This window comes from Cherax quadricarinatus, chromosome 42 (assembly GCF_038502225.1).
Source record: "Cherax quadricarinatus isolate ZL_2023a chromosome 42, ASM3850222v1, whole genome shotgun sequence".
Classification (NCBI taxonomy): domain Eukaryota; kingdom Metazoa; phylum Arthropoda; class Malacostraca; order Decapoda; family Parastacidae; genus Cherax; species Cherax quadricarinatus.
Genome location: NC_091333.1, coordinates 4,226,441 through 4,245,863, shown reverse-complemented (window position 1 = coordinate 4,245,863; position 19,423 = coordinate 4,226,441). Strand labels below are relative to the sequence as shown.

Sequence of the window (19,423 nt, the reverse complement as noted above, 5' to 3'; positions counted from 1 at the left end):
AACGTTGAAGGTAAATTTTGCGTGCTCATTGATAGAGTGGGCAGTCCAACAGAATATAGCTAACAGAAACTGGAACCTGACAATTCTCACAGAGTGGAACAGGGCACCTCTCCATGAGATACCCCTGAGTAAGACGAGTGTGGCTGATGCAAAGACAGGAGAGAGTAGTTTCCCAACCTCGACATGATGACAAGATGGACAGAAACCTATACTTGGTTTAATAGACTGCAATTTGTTATGTAGCAGATCAGACCAATGGGTGCAAAGGTGGGTAGCAGTTACAGCAAAATAGTCAGTGAATGAAACACCTCTATATGAAACTGGAAGGTCATGTACTGCTGACTGAGCAGGAGTGTCTGCCTGTTCATTGCCCAGTATGTCAGCATGACCGGGGACCTAACAAAAATCACTATCTTTGTGCTTGCTAGAGATACAGCACAACCAAAGTTGGATACAAAGAACCAGGGGATGAGGTGTATCAAATATTCTTATAGCCTGTAAAGCACTAAAGGAGTCTGAAATAACCACAGATGGTGACACAGGCATAGATGCAATATGGATAAGTGCTACAAGAATGGCATACAATTCAGCCATAAAAATGCTAGCCGAGGATAATAAATTCCCTCGCACAATGCTGTCCGGACACACTGCTGGAATCCGACGCTGTCAGAAGACTTGGAACTATCAGTGTACATTGCGATACATGAGAATGAGATCGGAAGTGGTTAAGAAAAAGAACTAGAAGCCACTGTAGGCAGTTGGGCTTTCATGCATGGCAACGGGAAAGAATAGACACAAACCATCGGAACTTCCCAAGGGGGAGGGAAAAGCGAGATGCTTTCTGAACATATAAAAGCGATAACTGAAGAGAAGAGTGAATGTAGGCGAAGAGAAGAGGGACGGAGTAAACAAGGGCGACAAACAAACAAAGACCGTCTACTAACATCAGCGACTATCCTATACAGTTTCGTACAGCTCCCAACTTGAACAATTATGTAAGTGTATTATTGTAAGTGCTTTTATAAGTGTATTTTCGGGGTGTCTGAAACTGACTAATCTAATTTACATTATTCCTTATGGGAACAAATTCATTCGGTAACGGCACTCAAACAGCCTTCTGGAATGAATTATGGCTGAAACTCAGGGTATCACTGTATATATGGAAGGATTGTGGAGGCCATGAGAGCGAACATAATAGCGAAGGTGATGGGCATCACGGCGATCGTTCAAGGACAGAATATTTGCCTCTGCATGGAGGCTCACAACTGATGATGAGTGAAAAGCACCAAGGCATAAATGCAATCCCTGGTGATGGGTGGAATCAAGGCTAAAAAGAGTTGCAGGAAAGGCCGCTGAATATATCTGGTCGCCATAATCAAATTTCGATAAAATTAGGGCTGAATGTAGTCGAAGGAGAGTTCTACAATCAGCCCCCACGTGAAAGATGAGCATGGGTTTTAGGAGGTTCAGCTGGCTATGACAAGTTGCCTTCAGAAAGGTAATGTGAGGTTTCCAGGATAACTGACGGTCAAACAGAAGGCCGAGAAACCTGATCGTATCACGTTCTGGGATAAGCGAGCCATATAGGTACAATTTATCAGAGACAACAGAGCGTCTAGTGTAAGTAATTTGGTGAGTTTTAGTACTAGAAAATTTAAACCCATGAGTAAGTGGCCCAATTGGAAACACGGTTGACCGCATGCTGGAGAGAAACTGCAATGAGGTGACAGTTAGTGCCTGCACAAGCTATAGCAAAGTCATCAACATAGAGTGATGACCAAATATTAGATAGAAGAATAGATACCAGATCATTTAGAGCTTGGACAAAGTCCGGGAAAAGCATATCATTAACCCAAACACGGAAATGTCTCACAGTTAAGAAGTTCTTAAGGAAAAATGGCAGTTGCCTTGGAGCCAGGCCTGGGCCAGGATGTTATATCTCCAAGTTGTGTCATATGCCTTCTCAAGGTCAAAAAATATAGCAGTAACTGAATAGTTGTTGGCGAAGGCATTATGAACATACGTATCCAAGCATAGCAAGGGGCCAATGATAGAAGAGCCCTTACGAAAGCCATATTGACTAGTGGAGAGACTGTTGTGTCTAAATACCACATCAAACATCTATTTACCAGACGTTCCATCACCTTGCAAACTGCACTGGTTAAGAGCAATGGTACGATAGTGGGAGGCATCATGTCCCGTAGTACCCGGTTTGTGGAAAGGGAGAACAATGGCAGGTTTCCACAGCTGGGGAAGAACTCCTTGCGACCAAATAAGATTAGAGCCATAAGAGGACAGCAAGGGGTGACTGATGTAAATGCTGTAGCCTGTGATCCAAAAACCGCCGCACCATAGAGAGAGAAGCTGGAAGCATGGTCAAAGAAGTGCGGAGGTCAGATGTATCAAAGGAGTCAGGCGGAACCCTCGTACCTGGAGCGGGTGACAAAACAGTACCAGCAGTAGGTACAGGGGCAGTAGAAATGTCTGAAGAGTGGTCAAATAATGAGGTAGGGTCGGAACAAGGTGTGGTAGCAGAAAGGTGCCCGGGGCAGCTGTTTCATGGATTTGGGACTCCATAGTTATGTCACTTCTTTCTTTGTTTTTTTTTTTTTTTTAGAGAAAAAAGAAAAATGAATAAAAGAGGGGTGAATATGGAGGGATAGCTCCTAGGAGGAATGAAAGGGCTGTAAATCCCCCTCTACACTCAAGAGGACCCCAGCACCGCAAGTAATGCAGATGCGGCATGAAACCTGTACCATACCCTACCCTTCATGCCAGTAAACCAGCAGTCTGGGATAGCATTTGTCACATCTACCGAGCCACCTTTGTGGACGAGAGAGGGCAACCGAATACCCGCCACAAAGCATACCTCTTTCGGCCATTACCCCCTGGAATCTGAAAGGCAGCTTCTGGAGATACACCCGTCACCCGAAAGACACCCAAAGCCATCTCCCGGGAGTCCAGAGAGGGAGTGGGACATCCCCAGGTGATTCAGATTCCACAGCAGACTACACCACCACCCCAGACCTCAACGGAATGGGATGGACCACGGTACCCTTCCCCCTACCTAGGCACTAGAGTGGCTGTGGGAAGAATCCCAAAGGCTGAACACAGGAAGAGGATGGGGGGGAGAGGAGGAGAAAAGGGAAAGGGGGGATGGGATAGTGAAGGGAGGATTGGGGGGGTAATTAGGTTCGGTCTGAGGAAGGAGACCAAAAGATCTAATTCCTCAGACCAAGAGTCTCTTCACCGTGCCAAGGAGCACCCCTTGAAGAGGAAGTTTTGTTACAAAAATATAATCTGGAAGGTCAGGTGAAGATGGGTGATGTGATGTGATGCATAAGGCAACTACCAAGTGAGATGGTGTTCCCTCAGTGTGATGAGCTCCCAGCTGTGGCTACTAATTAGGAAGTAGTGGAATCCTGTCATGGGATGTCAATAGTGAGTGGCATCAGTCTTGGGGGATGGGTGTAGATTAAGTGATTAGGCTGTTGGGTGAAGTGATACATTCCCACAGTGAGAAAAGTTTCCAATTTGGGCTATTAATGAGGTCATTATTATTATTACATGAAGCACTAAATCTATTTAGGCTGTTTAGCACATGGAATGGTGGAGGCTCAGTCCTCCAACCATTTATACCACAACTTACATGCTAATCTTGTGACCTAGATGCAGTGAAATCCTGTTATGTCACACAGGTTGACACCTTTGAAATGGCACCAAAGTTGCAGTGAGGCAGTAAACTTAGCTTCATACAGGAGTGGCTTTTGGTCTAAATGAACTGTCATGATGGTGATTGTGGGTCAGAAGTGCATGTAGGTCTATCTTGCTAGAACCATGGTGTTTGGTATTTTGAGGAAGTGACGTGCCGGAGATATATGCAGTATCGGTGAGCCAGGCGTGAATCCTGGAGGTGGGCAATACAATGCCTGCACTCTTAAGAAGGGGTGGGGATGTTGCAATTTAGAGGGTCATCTGAACTGTGATGTTAACACAGTTCTGGCATGATGGTGTGTTCTCTTTTTTGGGGGTCACCCACCTTGGTATGGAAGATGGTCATTGTGTGGGGAAAAATGTAATAGATAATGTTCATAGATAATGCCTACACATACATGCAGCTCTAGCTGTGTCATCTAAGTGTTTAGTACAGTATGTAAACTGTTGTCTATTATTAACTTTCATTAAACTTTTGAAAATCTTACAAACAAGAAAATTTATTGTTAGAATCTTTATATTAACCATTAATATTTCAGTACATATTTTAAGAATTTCTTGTCTTTACATCTTTAAAGGTGAAGTATTTCATGGTGTGGCATATCTCTGCAAAAATATTCCATAAAAAATTTTTTTTATCTATTTTTTCAAATATTTTTTAGGATCAAATTTTGGACAGACATTGGAGAGGATGGGACTTATTCCTTACATAGAAGCCTTTGGAAGAGCCTCCAAAACTGCTTTTATTCAGTCATACAAGTAAGTTAGTTTTTATTTTCTTCTCGAGTGTTAAGATTTTATTGATAGGAGCATATTTAGTTCCTTTGTATAGATTAATGCATTTTCCTGGGAAACAGTTACGTTATAATAGTAGAAATTTAGAGTTTGTGTTATGTTATTTTTCTTTTAAATCAGTTACCATATTTTCTGGCATATAAGGCACATGAGCATATAAGACAACTAAGATGATGTTTCCAAGCAATTGTAACAATGTTAGTAAACAACTACCCTTGACCCTGACCTTGAGCATATAAGGCACAGCTTGATTTTCCAAGGCTTTGTGGGAAAAAAGCGTTCTTTATACGTAAGAAAATATGGTACATCTCAACAGTCTGTTTTAAATTTGTATGATCTTTATATTAAACTAATTAGGTATCTGCATCATTGATAGGTGGTGTGCCACCAATGTTCCAGTATACTACAGTCGTGGTTGTGAGCTTGCTGGGCCATATCTTCTTTTGGTGCTGAAAAAACTTGAGGGAGTTACTGGCTATTGCATGTCAGCAGTTGAATCTGCTGCACAGTACATTCCACTTATGAAAGAAAAGGTATTTATATACAGTAGCAAGATTTAAAATGATAGGACTGTTGTTATATGCTGGTGACACTCATCTCATGGGTGTAAAAGAACAACTTAGGCTTTAATGATTGTATTTGATAGAGCATTCAAATGGAAAAAGATAGTCAGTATAAATAAGAAAAAGGTGGTAGCTTTTGGTAGAGAGAGAACTTCAGTTTAGTACAGTGGACCCCCGCATAACGATCACCTCCGAATCCGACCAATTATGTAAGTGTATTTATGTAAGTTCGTTTGTACGTGTATGTTTGGGGGTCTGAAATGGACTAATCTACTTCACAATATTCCTTATGGGAACAAATTCGGTCAGTACTGGCACCTGAACATACTTCTGGAGTTAAAAAATATCGTTAACCGGGGGTCCACTGTATATTGGTAGATAAAAATTTTATAAGAAAGACAAGTATCAGGAACCATAAGAGCAAGGATTAAGGATGAAAAGTGTGGTACAAATTTTCATATTAATCTGAAGTATAGGAGCCTTTTAAGGAGATGGAATGTGAATGGGCACAAATTTCATGCATGGGACAAAGGAATGAGTTCTTGAAGAGAGAGAAGTGAGTATAAAGCAATGAGAAGGTTGAACATAGAAAAAATAGCAGGCATTAAAGCTGAAATACTTAAAGAAAAAGGTTGCAGAAGATTGAAGTGGATTATGAAGGAAAATGATGATGTAGATCTAATATTTTAATTAAATCATATAGCAGATATTAAATAATAAGAAGATCTGTTGCATTGCTGAATTTGGAATAGACATCTGAGAGGGCAGACTATGAGGGATGTGGCTGGTGTTGCAGATGTATGGTAGATGTTGAATTGTTGAAAGCTGTAAAGTGCCTTTATAAGGACAGTGAAGCTCAGGTTATGGTGTACAAGAAAGAGAATTTTTTTCTAACATGTCACCCGTTTCCCACCAAGGCAGAGTGATCCAAAAAGAAAGAAAAAAATCATCATCATTCAACACTTTCACCATCACTCATACATAATCACTATCTTTGTAGAGGCGCTCAGATATGACAGTTTAGATGTCCCTCCAAACTCCCAATGTCCCAAACCCCTCCTTTAAAGTGCAGGCATTGTACTTCCCATTTCCAGGACTCGAGTCCTGCTAAACCGACAAGGGTCATGACAAGAAAGAGAAATGTTTGAAAAGAAAAGTGCATCTTGCACAAGGATGTATGATAATCAGCATAGTTTTTTAATGTTTTTACAGATATGGGTTGCAAGAGAAGCAAGTATCTTGAAATTTAATGAATTTGATATAAAGTGAGGGATGTCACAATTGCAGCTTGTAAGTGACGGTGCTATTTTGGGATGGATGTATCAACAATAGGTCTTTGAATCCGAAAACTGATGAAGGAAACTAAAGTTTAAAAATTACAGAATTAAGGGATATGTAGAAAGAAAATAGTTTATCAGTGGATGTAAAAGAGAAATGTGTCACAGTATACCAGTGCCAACATTTATGTAAGAGTGTGAATATTTTTTTTTCAACAAACCGGCCGTATCCCACCGAGGCAGGGTGGCCCAAAAAGAAAAACGAAAGTTTCTCTTCTTAAATTTAGTAATTTATACGGGAGAAGGGGTTACTAGCCCCTTGCTCCCGGCATTTTAGTTGCCTCTTACAACATGCATGGCTTACGGAGGAAGAATTCTGTTCCACTTCCCCATGGAGATAAGAGGAAATAAACAAGAAGAAGAACTAGAAAGAAAATAGCAGAAAACCCAGAGGGGTGTGTGTGTATATATGCTTGTACATGTATGTGTAGTGTGACCTAAGTGTAAGTAGAAGTAGCAAGACGTACCTGAAATCTTGCATGTTTATGAGACAGAAAAAAGGACACCAGCAATCCTACCATCATGTAAAATAATTACAGGCTTTCGTTTTATACTCACTTGGCAGGACGGTAGTACCGCCCTGGGCGGTTGCTGTCTACCAACCTACTACCTAGGAGAGTGTGAAATATGGTATGCAAATGTTGCAGCAAGAAAAAGGTTGAAGATACTGAATGGGTGTTTTGTCTAAGAGATTAATTTGAATGGCATGATGCAAAAGGTAGAGAAGTTGAGATGGTGTGATTATGAAGAAAGAATGGGACAGGACAGGTCGATGACGATTTTAAATCTGGGGTTGATGGAGGACGGAGTGAAGGACATTGAGGAAACATGAACTTGCACATCCAGCGTAAATGTGTATAAGTATTCTTTAATTGTAAGTGGTAGCAAATGGTCATTGGGATTTAATGTGCTTTGGAGTATCAGCATTGTAATATGTATGAAGGTATGTAAGAAATGGGAAATACATTGCCTGCACATTAAAAGTTAGATGAGTTTGGTGCCCTCTGGAAAGGTAGCTAGTATGATGAATGCATTTGGGAAGGGGGGGGAGGTCATCCTAATCTGGTGGGAATAGGTGACATGTTAAAGCAATGTTTTGAAGTTTTCCACTTATAATACAATATAAGGAAAAACAATATTCACTGCAATAAATTGGTGTATACTATATGTTTTTATATCAAAGTAGCATTTATATAAATTACATCAAAAGTATTCTGTTTTCTCAGGTTGAGACTTCACTTCCTGGACTAAGTACATCAGTAGGACACTATGGAGCTCTTGCAGTGGAAAGTTTAGAGGTCACCTTCTTTGCCATCAGAAATGCATTTGCACCATATTTTTCTCAAGCTCACGAATTTTTCACCACAAGAGTCTTTGTGTAAGTAGTTTTATGTCATGCTGTTCAAGGGAGGTACCTAGGGGCTAATGAAAAGCTCTTGATCCAAGGAATTGGAGCTACCTTTCCCTTTCATGGGTTAAACCTGAGTGCCTCCCCTTCCCCAGGCACTGTATGACCCTGAGTTAAATGCATCCCAATGAATATATACTGTACAAAAGAAGAAAATTGAAAGTGAATACAGGAAAGAGTAAGGTTATGAGGATAACAAAAAGATTAGGTGATGAAAGTTTGGATATCAGATTGGAGGGAGAGAGTATGGAGGAGGTGAATGTATTCAGATATTTGGGAGTGGACGTGTCAGCGGATGGGTCTATGAAAGATGAGGTGAATCATAGAATTGATGAGGGGAAAAGGGTGAGTGGTGCACTTAGGAGTCTGTGGAGACAAAGAACTTTGTCCTTGGAGGCAAAGAGGGGAATGTATGAGAGTATAGTTTTACCAACGCTCTGATATGGGTGTGAAGCATGGGTGATGAATGTTGCAGCGAGGAGAAGGCTGGAGGCAGTGGAGATCTCATGTCTGAGAGCAAAGTGTGGTGTGAATATAATGCAGAGAATTCGTAGTTTGGAAGTTAGGAGGAGGTGCGGGATTACCAAAACTGTTGTCCAAAGGGCTGAGGAAGGGTTGTTGAGGTGGTTCAGACATGTGGAGAGAATGGAGCGAAACAGAATAACTTCAAGAGTGTATCAGTCTGTAGTGGAAGGAAGGCGTGGTAGGGGTCGGCCTAGGAAAAGTTGGAGGGAGGGGGTAAAGGAGGTTTTGTGTGCAAGGGGCTTGGACTTCCAGCAGGCATGCGTGGGCATGTTTGATAGGAGTGAATGGAGACAAATGGTTTTTAATACTTGACGTGCTGTTGGAGTGTGAGCAAAGTAACATTTATGAAGGGGTTCAGGGAAACCGGCAGGCCGGACTTGAGTCCTGGAGATGGGAAGTACAGTGCCTGCACTCTGAAGGAGGGGTGTTAATGTTGCAGTTTAAAAACTGTAGTGTAAAGCACCCTTCTGGCAAGACAGTGATGGAGTGAATGATGGTGAAAGTTTTTCTTTTTCGGGCCACCCTGCCTTGGTGGGAATCGGCCAGTGTGATAATAAAAAAACAAAAATAATAATAATAATTTAGATGAGGGTATGTAATGGTAGAAAGTTGAAAGTGAACATAGATAAGAGTAAGATCATGAGGGTATCAAATGATTTAGATAAAGAAAAATTGGATATCACATTGGGGAGAGGGAGTATGGAAGAAGTGAATGTTTTCAGATACTTGGGAGTTGACGTGTCAGCGGATGGATTTATGAAGGATGAGGTTAATCATAGAATTGATGAGGGAAAAAAGGTGAGTGGTGCTTTGAGGTATATGTGGAGACAAAAAACTTTATCTATGGAGGCAAAGAAGGGAATGTATGAAAGTATAGTAGTACCAATACACTTCTATGGGTGTGAAACTTGGGTTGTGAATGCAGCAGCGAGGAGGCGGCTGGAGGCAGTGGAGATGTCCTGTCTAAGGGCAATGTGTGGTGTAAATATTATGCAGAAAATTTGGAGTGTGGAAATTAGGAGAAGGTGTGGAGTTAATAAAAGTATTAGTCAGAGGGCTGAAGAGGGGTTGTTGAGGTGGTTTGGTCATTTAGAGAGAATGGATCAAAGTAGAATGACATGGAGAGTGTATAAATCTGTAGGGGAAGGAAGGAGGGGTAGGGGTCGTCCTCAAAAAGGTTGGAGGGAGGAGGTAAAGGAGGTTTTGTGGGCGAGGGCTTGGACTTCCAGCAAGCGTGCGAGAGTGTGTTAGATAGGAGTGAATGGAGACGAATGGTATTTGGGGCCTGACGATCTGTTGGAGTGTGAGCAGAGTAATATTTAGTGAAGGGATTCAGGGAAACCGGTTATTTTTATATAGCCGGACTTGAGTCCTGGAAATGGGAGTACAATGCCTGCACTCTAAAGGAGGGGTTCAGGATATTAGCAGTTTGGAGGGATATGTTGTGTATCTTTATAGATATATGCTTCTAAACTGTTGTGTTCTGAGCACCTCTGCAAAAGCAGTGATTATGTGTGAGTGAGTGAAAGTGTTGAATGATGATGAAAGTATTTTCTTTTTGGGGATTTTCTTTCTTTTTTGGGTCACCCTTCCTTGGTGGGAGGCAGCCGACTTGTTGAAAAAAAAAATTAATACATTCTCCATGGGGAAGTGGAACAGAATTCTTCCTCCGTAAGCCATGCGTGTTGTAAGAGGCGACTAAAATGCCAGGAGCAAGGGGCTAGTAACCCCTTCTCCTGTATAAATTACTAAATTTAAAAAGAGAAACTTTCGTTTTTCTTTTTGGGCCACCCTGCCTTGGTGGGATACGGCCGGTTTGTTGAAAAAAAAAATAATAATAATACATATATAATAATAATTCTGCATGGGGAAGTGGAACAGAATTCTTCCTCCATAAGTCATGCGTGTTGTAAGAGGCAACTAAAATGCCGGGAGCAAGGGGCTAGTAACCCCTTCTCCTGTATAAATTACTAAATTTAAAAAGAGAAACTTTCGTTTTTCTTTTTGAGCCACCCTGCCTTGGTGGGATACGGCCGGTTTGTTAAAAAAAAAAATGTATAACATAATAATAATTATAACAATAGACGGCTTCAAAAGGCTGTCACTAGATGCCAGTGTTTACCACAACAAAGAGGGAGCGGTTGTGGCCGCCTCCACCTGTTACATAATGACATATTTTATTCATTCTAGAGCATATATCAGGTTTCTATATTGTTTATTATTTCATGTTAGATGAACTGTGATAGATAAATAAGCTGTAGAGTTGATGACAGCGAAATATTCAAGGAGTATTTTGTCCTGTCTCCAGATAAACTCTTGTCGGCTGCCACATCTGACATATTTTATTCATTCTGGAGTATATATCAGGTTTCTATGTTATTTATATTGTTTATTATGTCATATTAGATGAAGTGAGATAGTTGATATTAGCGAAATTACTGAAGTACAGAATTCCACTGGAACAGATTAATTGCATTTCAGTTAATTTAAATGATGAAAATTGACTCTGCAAACGAGCAAATCCAGTTGCAAGCAAGGTCATGGAACAGATTAAACTTGCAAGTAGAGGTTCCTCTGTATTTTTATATAGCCGGACTTGAGTACTGGAAATGGGAAGTACAGTGCCTACATTTAATAGGAGGGGTTTGGGATATTGGCAGTTTGGAGGGATATGTTATACATCTTTATAAATGCTTCTAAACTGTTGTATCTTGGCACATCTGCAAAAACAGTGATTATGTATGAGTGAGGTGAAAGTGTTGAATGATGATGAAAGTATTTTCTTTTTAGGGAGTTTTTCTTTTTGGGTCACCCTGCCTTGGTGGGAGATGGCCGACTTGTTGAAAAACAAAATTAGATGAATGTATTTAATTGTTTGGGTCACCCTACCTAAATGAGATAGTTGCTAAATTTAACCCTTTCAGGGTTTCGGACGTACTAGTACGGCTTACGCACCAGGGTTTTTGACGTACTAGTACGCTTAAATTCTAGCACCCTCAAATCTAGTGAGAGAAAGCTGGTAGGCCTGCATATGAAAGAATGGGTCTATGTGGTCAGTGTGCGCAGTATAAAAAAAATCCTGCAGCACACAGTGCGTAATGAGACAAAAAAAACTTTGTGTTTTTGGATTAAAACAGCGACTTTGCACTGTATTTTCGTATGGTATTTATTGTTGTATTCTAGTTTTCCTGGTCTCATTTTATAGAATGGAAGACATTACAGAAATTGAGATGCTTTTGACTGGTTTTACAATGAAAAATACCTTGAAATTGAGCTCAAAGTAGCACAAATGTTCGATTTTTACCTAAGTTCAAAAGTAAACAAATCATGCTACGTGTCCAATACACGTCAACTGGTGAGTCTGATATTCTTTCACAAGTGCGCTGATATTATTTATACCATTTCTACACTAATGCAGTAGTCTGCGTAACAGTAAATCTTCTATTTTTTGTGAGAATAAAAATTCAAATTGGAAAGCAATATAAGAGGGGCATGGGGATGTGACTAATGAACAGAAGAAATTTTATTTTAGTACCAGGAATGTCTTTCTTGTTTATTTTGGACCCTATTTGGAAATTGGCATCTTTTGAAATTTGTGTGAAATTGGCAAAATTGCTAAATTCTGACCACTTTATTGGATAGTTGAAATCAGTAAATGGGTGGTTTCTTGTACTCATTTGATAGAAAAAATGTAGTTCTAGCGAAATAGTTATGATTTTTGTCGACTAGTACACTGTAATTGGCCGAAAATAGGGCTCAGTGGGCAAAATCTCCGATGCATAAACATCGTGGAGACTGCTAACTTCGCGAGAGCATAATTCCATAAGTTTTCCATCAAATTTCATACTTTTGGTGTCATTATGATCGGGAAAAGATTCTCTATCTTTTCATAAGAATTTTTTTTTTTTTTTTTTTTTTTTCCTGAAAATTTGGCGACCCTGAGAAGAAGTCTCGTAGAGGGCCTGGCAACCCTGAAAGGGTTAAAAAAAAATAGGTGTCACAATTTAAGATAGTGTAGAACAAGAGTTAGGAATAGTTAGGAGGCCTGGTCACAGACCGGGCCGCGGGGGCGTTTACCTGGAGAGAGTTCCGGGGGTCAACTCCAGGTAAGCAAGGTAATGTGAGAATGAAAATGCTCTTTGCACATTGTTATGTAATATAATGCTAGGGTAGCTTATACTTGACTGTTGGCATAGAGTAGGGGAGTACCTACATTCATGTTTTGTTCTAGTTTTTTTTTTAATATTTTGGATGGGTTTTTTTTTCATGTTTTGATCTGGTTGTGTTTGTTTTGCATGTTCATTCACCAGACTGCCTTTTTTTTTCATTCTGTTTCTCACATGTAAAAATATCTACCTTGGCTTTACTTGCTGCATATATCACCTGACGGTGTACTTTTCCTTATCACATTTTAAATTAATACGCTTTTCAATTACTGTATGACTTTTTTGCATTGTTAAATTTTATTTTGTGTTTATCTTTTATTTTCTTGAGTGTATTTTTAAGACAAGGGTATATACATATTTGAAATCTCCAGGGAAGCTTGTACATATGACCATCCTCTCTAGGATGGGGAGAACCCAGAGGGACACCAGGCATCAGAGTTACATAATGACTTAGCACAGGGAGCAGAGCTCTTGGCTCACATCTGAATGGCTTTGGATTTGATCTTTAGGTTGGGTGACATGTGTAGGTATATCTCTTTTCATCTACTGGTCCTGTTCACCTAGCACTTTATAGGTTCTTGGATGTTGTTATATTGTTGTGGGCCACAATGAAGGTGAGAGGGGATAATCAGGTCCAAGGCTTGAAAAGAGCTAAGACAGAATAACAGCTCTTAGCCAAGAAAGATTACTAATAAATTTGTAGAAACATTAATGGACTCACTGTCAAGTTTTTAATATAGAATTAATGGGGAAGTGGAACAGAATTCTTCCTCCGTAAGTCATGAGAGGCAACTAAAATGTCGGGAGTAAGGTGCTAGTAACCCCTTCTCCTGTATACATTACTAAAGTTAAAAAGAGAAACTTTTTTTCTTTTTGGGCCGCCCTGCTTTGGTGGGATACGGTTGGTTTGTTGAAAGAAGAAGCATGAATGATAGTGAAAAGACTGCATTTGACAAGTCAAATATTTTTTATCAAAAAATTATAAAAGGCAGGAGGATTTAGCCTCTAGAGAAGAGATGCTCACATTATGGATGTTGGGTTTATTTTTTGGGGAGAGGGGATGGAATACCTTTACAAATACTGGTATGTTAATTTAAGAGAAAGTTATACAAGAGTTGATAGGGGCTCTAGGAATGCAATGAGAGCACTATATTATCAGCCATTAGTTTTTTGTTTTTGTTTTTTTATATATAAAAAAAAAACTCCCCAAAAAAATATGAAAAAAAAAAATGAAAAACAAATGTTGGGGATGCGTATCACCAAACTGTGTGGCTGAAGGACTGCATTGGCCCCTGGACAGGTTGGGAGTCAAGTAGCTCTAAGTACAACTAAATTCTTGGGCTGGTTTTACTAAAGTTTGCCTGATATACTCTACTACAAATGGTACCTAAATTATCTTGAGATATCTAGAGAATGCCTAATGCACATATAAGTGGCAATGTAAGTTTTGAAGTTGATTTGAGGTGCTGTCAAAAAGTTCCAGGACTCTGATTTTTGTATGTTTTTGGGGGGAAATATAGTAGCAGCATAGAGCACAGTACATGAGTTAGCGCGATCAGGCATTCTGTCAAGGTTAGATGATATTTCTTGTTTGTTTGTGGGGGAGGGGCAGAGAGCAAGAGAGAAATATCTGTTGCAAGCTTGGTAAAACTGCTAATGAAACTAAATGCTTCAGCTAGCATTTGAATGTTGAGGATGATAAATGCTCTGGTCGCCCATTAATGTCAAAACCAGACGCCAACATTGAAAAGGCAAGGAAGGCTATTCCTGAAGATCATTATCAGAGTAACCGGGACATTAAAGAAGGAAAAGGGCACAATACTGTAACTGGAACAATACACAACCTGCACAGAGGTGGACTGGCCATACGGGCATTTGGGCAGTGCCCAGTGGGCCACTAGGCTGGGTATTAAAAAAAAAAAATGTCATGTAAAATTGAAGTCATAGCTGCTGCACAAAGATTGAAACAAAAATGGAATGTGCCTTAGATGAGCAGTGAAAAAACACCTCTGGCCCTCAGCAGTTAATGAGCTAACCTGATAGGTGTGACGGATGTCCAGGCCAGTTTTAAGACCCAGTCCATTTCTGCATAGAGAGGACAGCTTGACATTTCAGTCTGACTTGGACCATTCACAAGTCACACTGACAAGAGTGAGCTAGTATATATAGGCAAGGAGCACAAGGACAGGAGGCAGTGGAAGAAATAATATTATTATTATTATCCCCTTCAGGGTCCAAGGCCCAAATCTGAAGTGGTGCCCCAGTGTCCAAGAATTTTCAAAAAAAAAATTTGTTATTTTTTCTTATGAAATGGTAGAGAATCTTTTTGTGAAGGTAATAAAGCAAAAAGTATGAAATTTGATGGAAAATTGACGAAAATATGCTCTTGCGAATTTTGATGTGTCAACGATATTTACGAATCGGCGATTTTGCCGACTTTGACTCCCATTTTAGGCCAATTACATTATTCCAGCCAACCAAATTCTTAGCTATTTCACTAGTATTACTTCTATTCTATCGATTGAGCACAAGAAATCAGCAAGTCAACTGTTTCAACTACAAATTAAAGCGATTGGAAATTGTTAATTTGGCCAATTTAACACAAAGTTCAAAATATTCCAATTTCAAAATAGGGTCCAGAATAAACAATGTAGGTATTCCTGGAACTAAATTAACATTTCCTCTGTTCATTAGTTACGTTTTGAGGCTTTACAAATAAATTCCATTTTGATTTTTTTATTTACATAATGAATTTTTATTCACACCAAAAAATAGAAGATTTACTGTTATGCAATACTGTAATAATTGTATAAATATCATCACCATATTTGTGAATGCATATTAGACCCACCAGCTGGCGTGTATTAGACGTGTGAGGTCGTTTGTTTACTCTTGAACATCGGCAAAAATTTAACATTTCTGCTACTTTGAGCTCAGTTTCAAGCCATTTCCAGTGCTAAAACCAATCAAAATCATCTCTATTTCTGTAATATGTCTTCCATTCTATCAATTGAGACCAAGAAATCACAAATACAACTATAAAAAACATACGAAAAAAACACTGCAAAGTTGCTGTTTCAATCGAAAAATCATGATTTCAGTTTTTTCTCTCATTATACACAGTGTGCTGCAGGATCTGTTTTATGTGGTGCACACATACCACATAGATGTATTCGCTCATATCTAGGCCCAAATGTACCACTCACAGTTTATCAGAGTGAGCTGAGCTCATGACGTAGATCTACGGTTTGGACCCTGAACGTAAAGCCGTAGATCTACGGGACGGACTCTGAAAGGGTTATTATTTTTTTTTTTTTTTAACAAGTTGGCCATCTCCCACTGAGGCAGGGTGACCCAAAAAGAAAGAAAATCCCCAAAAAGAAAATATTCATCATCATTCAACACTTTCACCTTACTCATACATAATCGCTGTTTTTGCAGAGGTACTCAGAATACAACAGTTTGGAAGTATATACGTATAAAGATACATAACATATCCCTCCAAACCGCCAATATCCCAAACCCCTCCTTTACAGTGCAGGCATTGTACTTCTCATTTCTAGGACTCGAGTCTGGCTATATGAAAATAACCGGTTTCCCTTCACTAAATATTACCCTGCTCACACTCCAACAGCTCGTCAGGTCCCAAATACCATTCGTCTCCATTCACTCCTATCTAACATGCCCACGCACACTTGCTGGAAGTCCAAGCCCCTCACCCACAAAACCTCCTTTACCCCCTCCCTCCAACCTTTTCGAGGACAACCCCTACCCCGCCTTCCTTCCCCTGCAGATTTATACGCTCTCCATGTCATTCTACTTTGATCCATTCTCTCTAAATGACTAAACCACCTCAACAACCCCTCTTCAGCCCTCTGACTGATACTTTTATTAACTCTACACCTTCTCCTAATTTCCACACTCCGAATTTTCTGCACAATATTTACACCACACATTGCCCTTAGACAGGACATCTCCACTGCCTCCAACCGCGCTAAACCTAGTAGGGTAGAAATAGTAGTGGCATTGGTAAGGTTGATCCAAGTTGGACCAAAACGACGTCATAAGCTTTTCTCGCTTTCTCCTATTTGCAGGCTATTTGTGAATTATCCAGGACATTGCTGACCTGAGACCAGAAATACTATCTGGTGCTTGCCTGGTACAAGGCACTATATTTATAACTCAAAAGGTATATATAGTGCCTGCATAAATGACATGCTGATAGGATTGGGCTCTGTATTCATGGACAAGGTTAAAAAAGTACTAACTAAGAATTAAAGTGTAAAGTAATGAAATTCTTTGTCTGGCTTATAAATGGCTAAGTAAAATAAACTATTTTATTTTTTATCACACCTGCTATCTCCCTCCAAGGTAGGATGACTCAAAGGAAATGTTTTCCGTTATTCATTTAATAGCTGTCTTGCCAGAGGTGTGTAGACATCACATTTCTAATAATTGTCTGAACTGCAAAATTTAAGTCCTGAAAACCATTTGTCTTAACTGATTTAGCATTTTAACAAATGCCTGTTAGATGCTCAAGCCCTCCTTCACTCCTACCAATCCTTCCTGGGATGACCCTTAACTTTCCACCCGACATGCACCCTCTTGGTCATACTATTCTACTCTGGCTCTTCTAAATGGCCAAACCACCTCAACCCCTGCTTTGTCCTCTGAATTACACTTATATTAATCCAATCCCATCTAATTTGTCCATACCTAATTCTCTGCTTAATATTTACACTGCATATTGCTCTCAAAACATATCTTCACTGCCCCTAACCTCCTTGCTGCACCTTTCATGGCTCCTCCATTTAAGTGTTAGTACCACTATACTCTGATCCATAAGCCATGTTACCTTCATAAACTTATTATCCACAAACTCCTCAATACCCACTTCTTTATCATCTGTACTAGTGCTGCATGACTCCTTATGCTTCACTTTGTCTTTCATAGACATCTGCTGATACCCCCATTCTCAGATATCTAGATAGATTCACTTTCTCCTAACTTTTTTTTTACCTATCTGGCATCTGAGCTTTCATTGCTTTTTGTTATTCATCACCTTTCTGTGTCCTTTGATTACTTTTAATTTCCGTTTTTACACACTTTCCCAAATTCCTTCACTAACCTTTGCAACCTCTCTTCAGAATCTCCCAAAAGTACCCCTCCCCTCTCCCCAATAAAGAGTAACTGTGACAACCTTCTGTTCATATCACCCTACTTATATTCCCAAAGTCCCTCTTATAAATATATTAAACCACCATGGTAACACCACACATTCCTATCTGAAGGTCTGCTTTTACTGTAAATTAGTTCCCCTCTCTTCTGTATCCTAACCAGAGACCGAAAAATGTTTGCTTTCAGGGACCTACTTCCTATTCTATGTATTGGCAACATCTACGACATTGCTTCCCTATCTACCCTATCATATGCTTTTCCTAAATCCTTAAATGCAACAAACAATTCCTTAAACATATTGAATTTGTATTTTTTTATTATAGAAAATAAAAATGTGTTTTTAAACTTTGTGTTATTGCATATAATTTTCAAGATTATTAAACCAATATTATTGTCTGTTTCAGAGGGTCTTTAGCTCCAGAGAAGTTAAAGGAATATATGATTGGAGCAGTGGATTATTTGACCCAGTTTCTCTTAAGAATGCATTCTAATCTTGTGGATGTTTTACAAGATACTGACAGTATTTCAAATAAAACTAGCTAGTTGCTAAAATCAATTTTAATACATTCCTCAAGATGACATATACAGCACACAAAAAATAATGATAAATTTGTCAATTTGTGTAGATTTGGGTTTTTACCATGCATCCATTGCATTTAGCAATGGAAATTTAATTATTAATAAAGTACTACATTCCACGTATCATTTTGTGGCAAATGTGTTTAGTGTCAAGAGTACAGATAGTGCCAAGGTTGATATCAACATATAGTTTGACTAAAATGTCTACAGTTTCAGCACCTTAAATATTCATGTCATGTTCTCTTGGGAGTCTCACAAAAGCAGTGTACAGTAGTTACTTTATTTCATTTATTATAATAATTTATTTCATTTTATTTTAAGAATTTTTTTTTTTACCCAATTCTGTTATCTTTCTATTGTTGGCTATTAAGTAAATCTGATGGCAAATTTTTAAGTGTCTGAGTAATTCCATAAGTTTTGTTATCTTTTTTTTTTTGTGTGTGATTGTTAGACATGACTTGTGCCTTATTGTCTATAAGAGTTTAATCTACAAGTTTAGCTTAGAGTTGTATGCATTATTTATTGTGTGTGGTATGAATTGGGCTCATTTTCATTAGATTGTTAGATATAGTCTATGCTAGTATTACTAGTAATATTTTTTCATTGAAAAGTGTCATTAACCTTGAATGCATCTAACTTTTCTGGGTGAATCAGTTTGTAAATAAACTTTTTATTTTATTTTCTATTTCTCGGTTCAGATAACCAACAAGTTGATAAATTAGACATGTGCAACACTTGGGTATCTTTACCGAGGAAACGTTTCGCCACACAGTGGCTTTATCAGTTCATACAATGAAGATTGCATGACCTGTACTAATAGGTGTGTTATTATTTATCAGTATTTTAGCAGGGATGTCACAAGGTTGGATAACTGAATGATGTTCAATGCACTTGAAACAACTCAAGGGTATCAAGGAGTGTAATCTCATTTTCAATGCAATTTTTGTAAATTACTTTGCTCAAATAAATACATGGACACTGAAATATTAATACAACATGTATGTCAAGTATTTAACAAGTTTAGTTTTTAAGCGAGTTATTTTTATATTTTCTCGTATTTGTTACAGATTATCATTTAAAAATAGTTTATCAGTCTGAAAATAAAAATTGAATTTGTTAGTTGTGTCCAGTCATCAAAGGAAGTGCTGTACAGTAATC

At 39.0% G+C, this 19,423-nt stretch overlaps 1 protein-coding gene across 1 annotated transcript in view; it reads left to right on the top strand.

The window, feature by feature from the left end:
- Window positions 1-18,703, top strand: part of Tmem214 (Transmembrane protein 214) — a 65,529-nt gene extending 46,826 nt beyond the window's left edge. Inside the window, exons 11-14 of the mRNA XM_070093225.1 lie at window positions 4,377-4,473; window positions 4,886-5,042; window positions 7,636-7,787; window positions 18,091-18,703. Of these exons, the coding sequence (XP_069949326.1) occupies window positions 4,377-4,473; window positions 4,886-5,042; window positions 7,636-7,787; window positions 18,091-18,229 (545 nt within the window). The 3' untranslated portion in view covers window positions 18,230-18,703. The remainder of the gene's footprint in view (window positions 1-4,376; window positions 4,474-4,885; window positions 5,043-7,635; window positions 7,788-18,090) is intronic.
- Window positions 18,704-19,423: the final 720 nt, after the last annotated feature.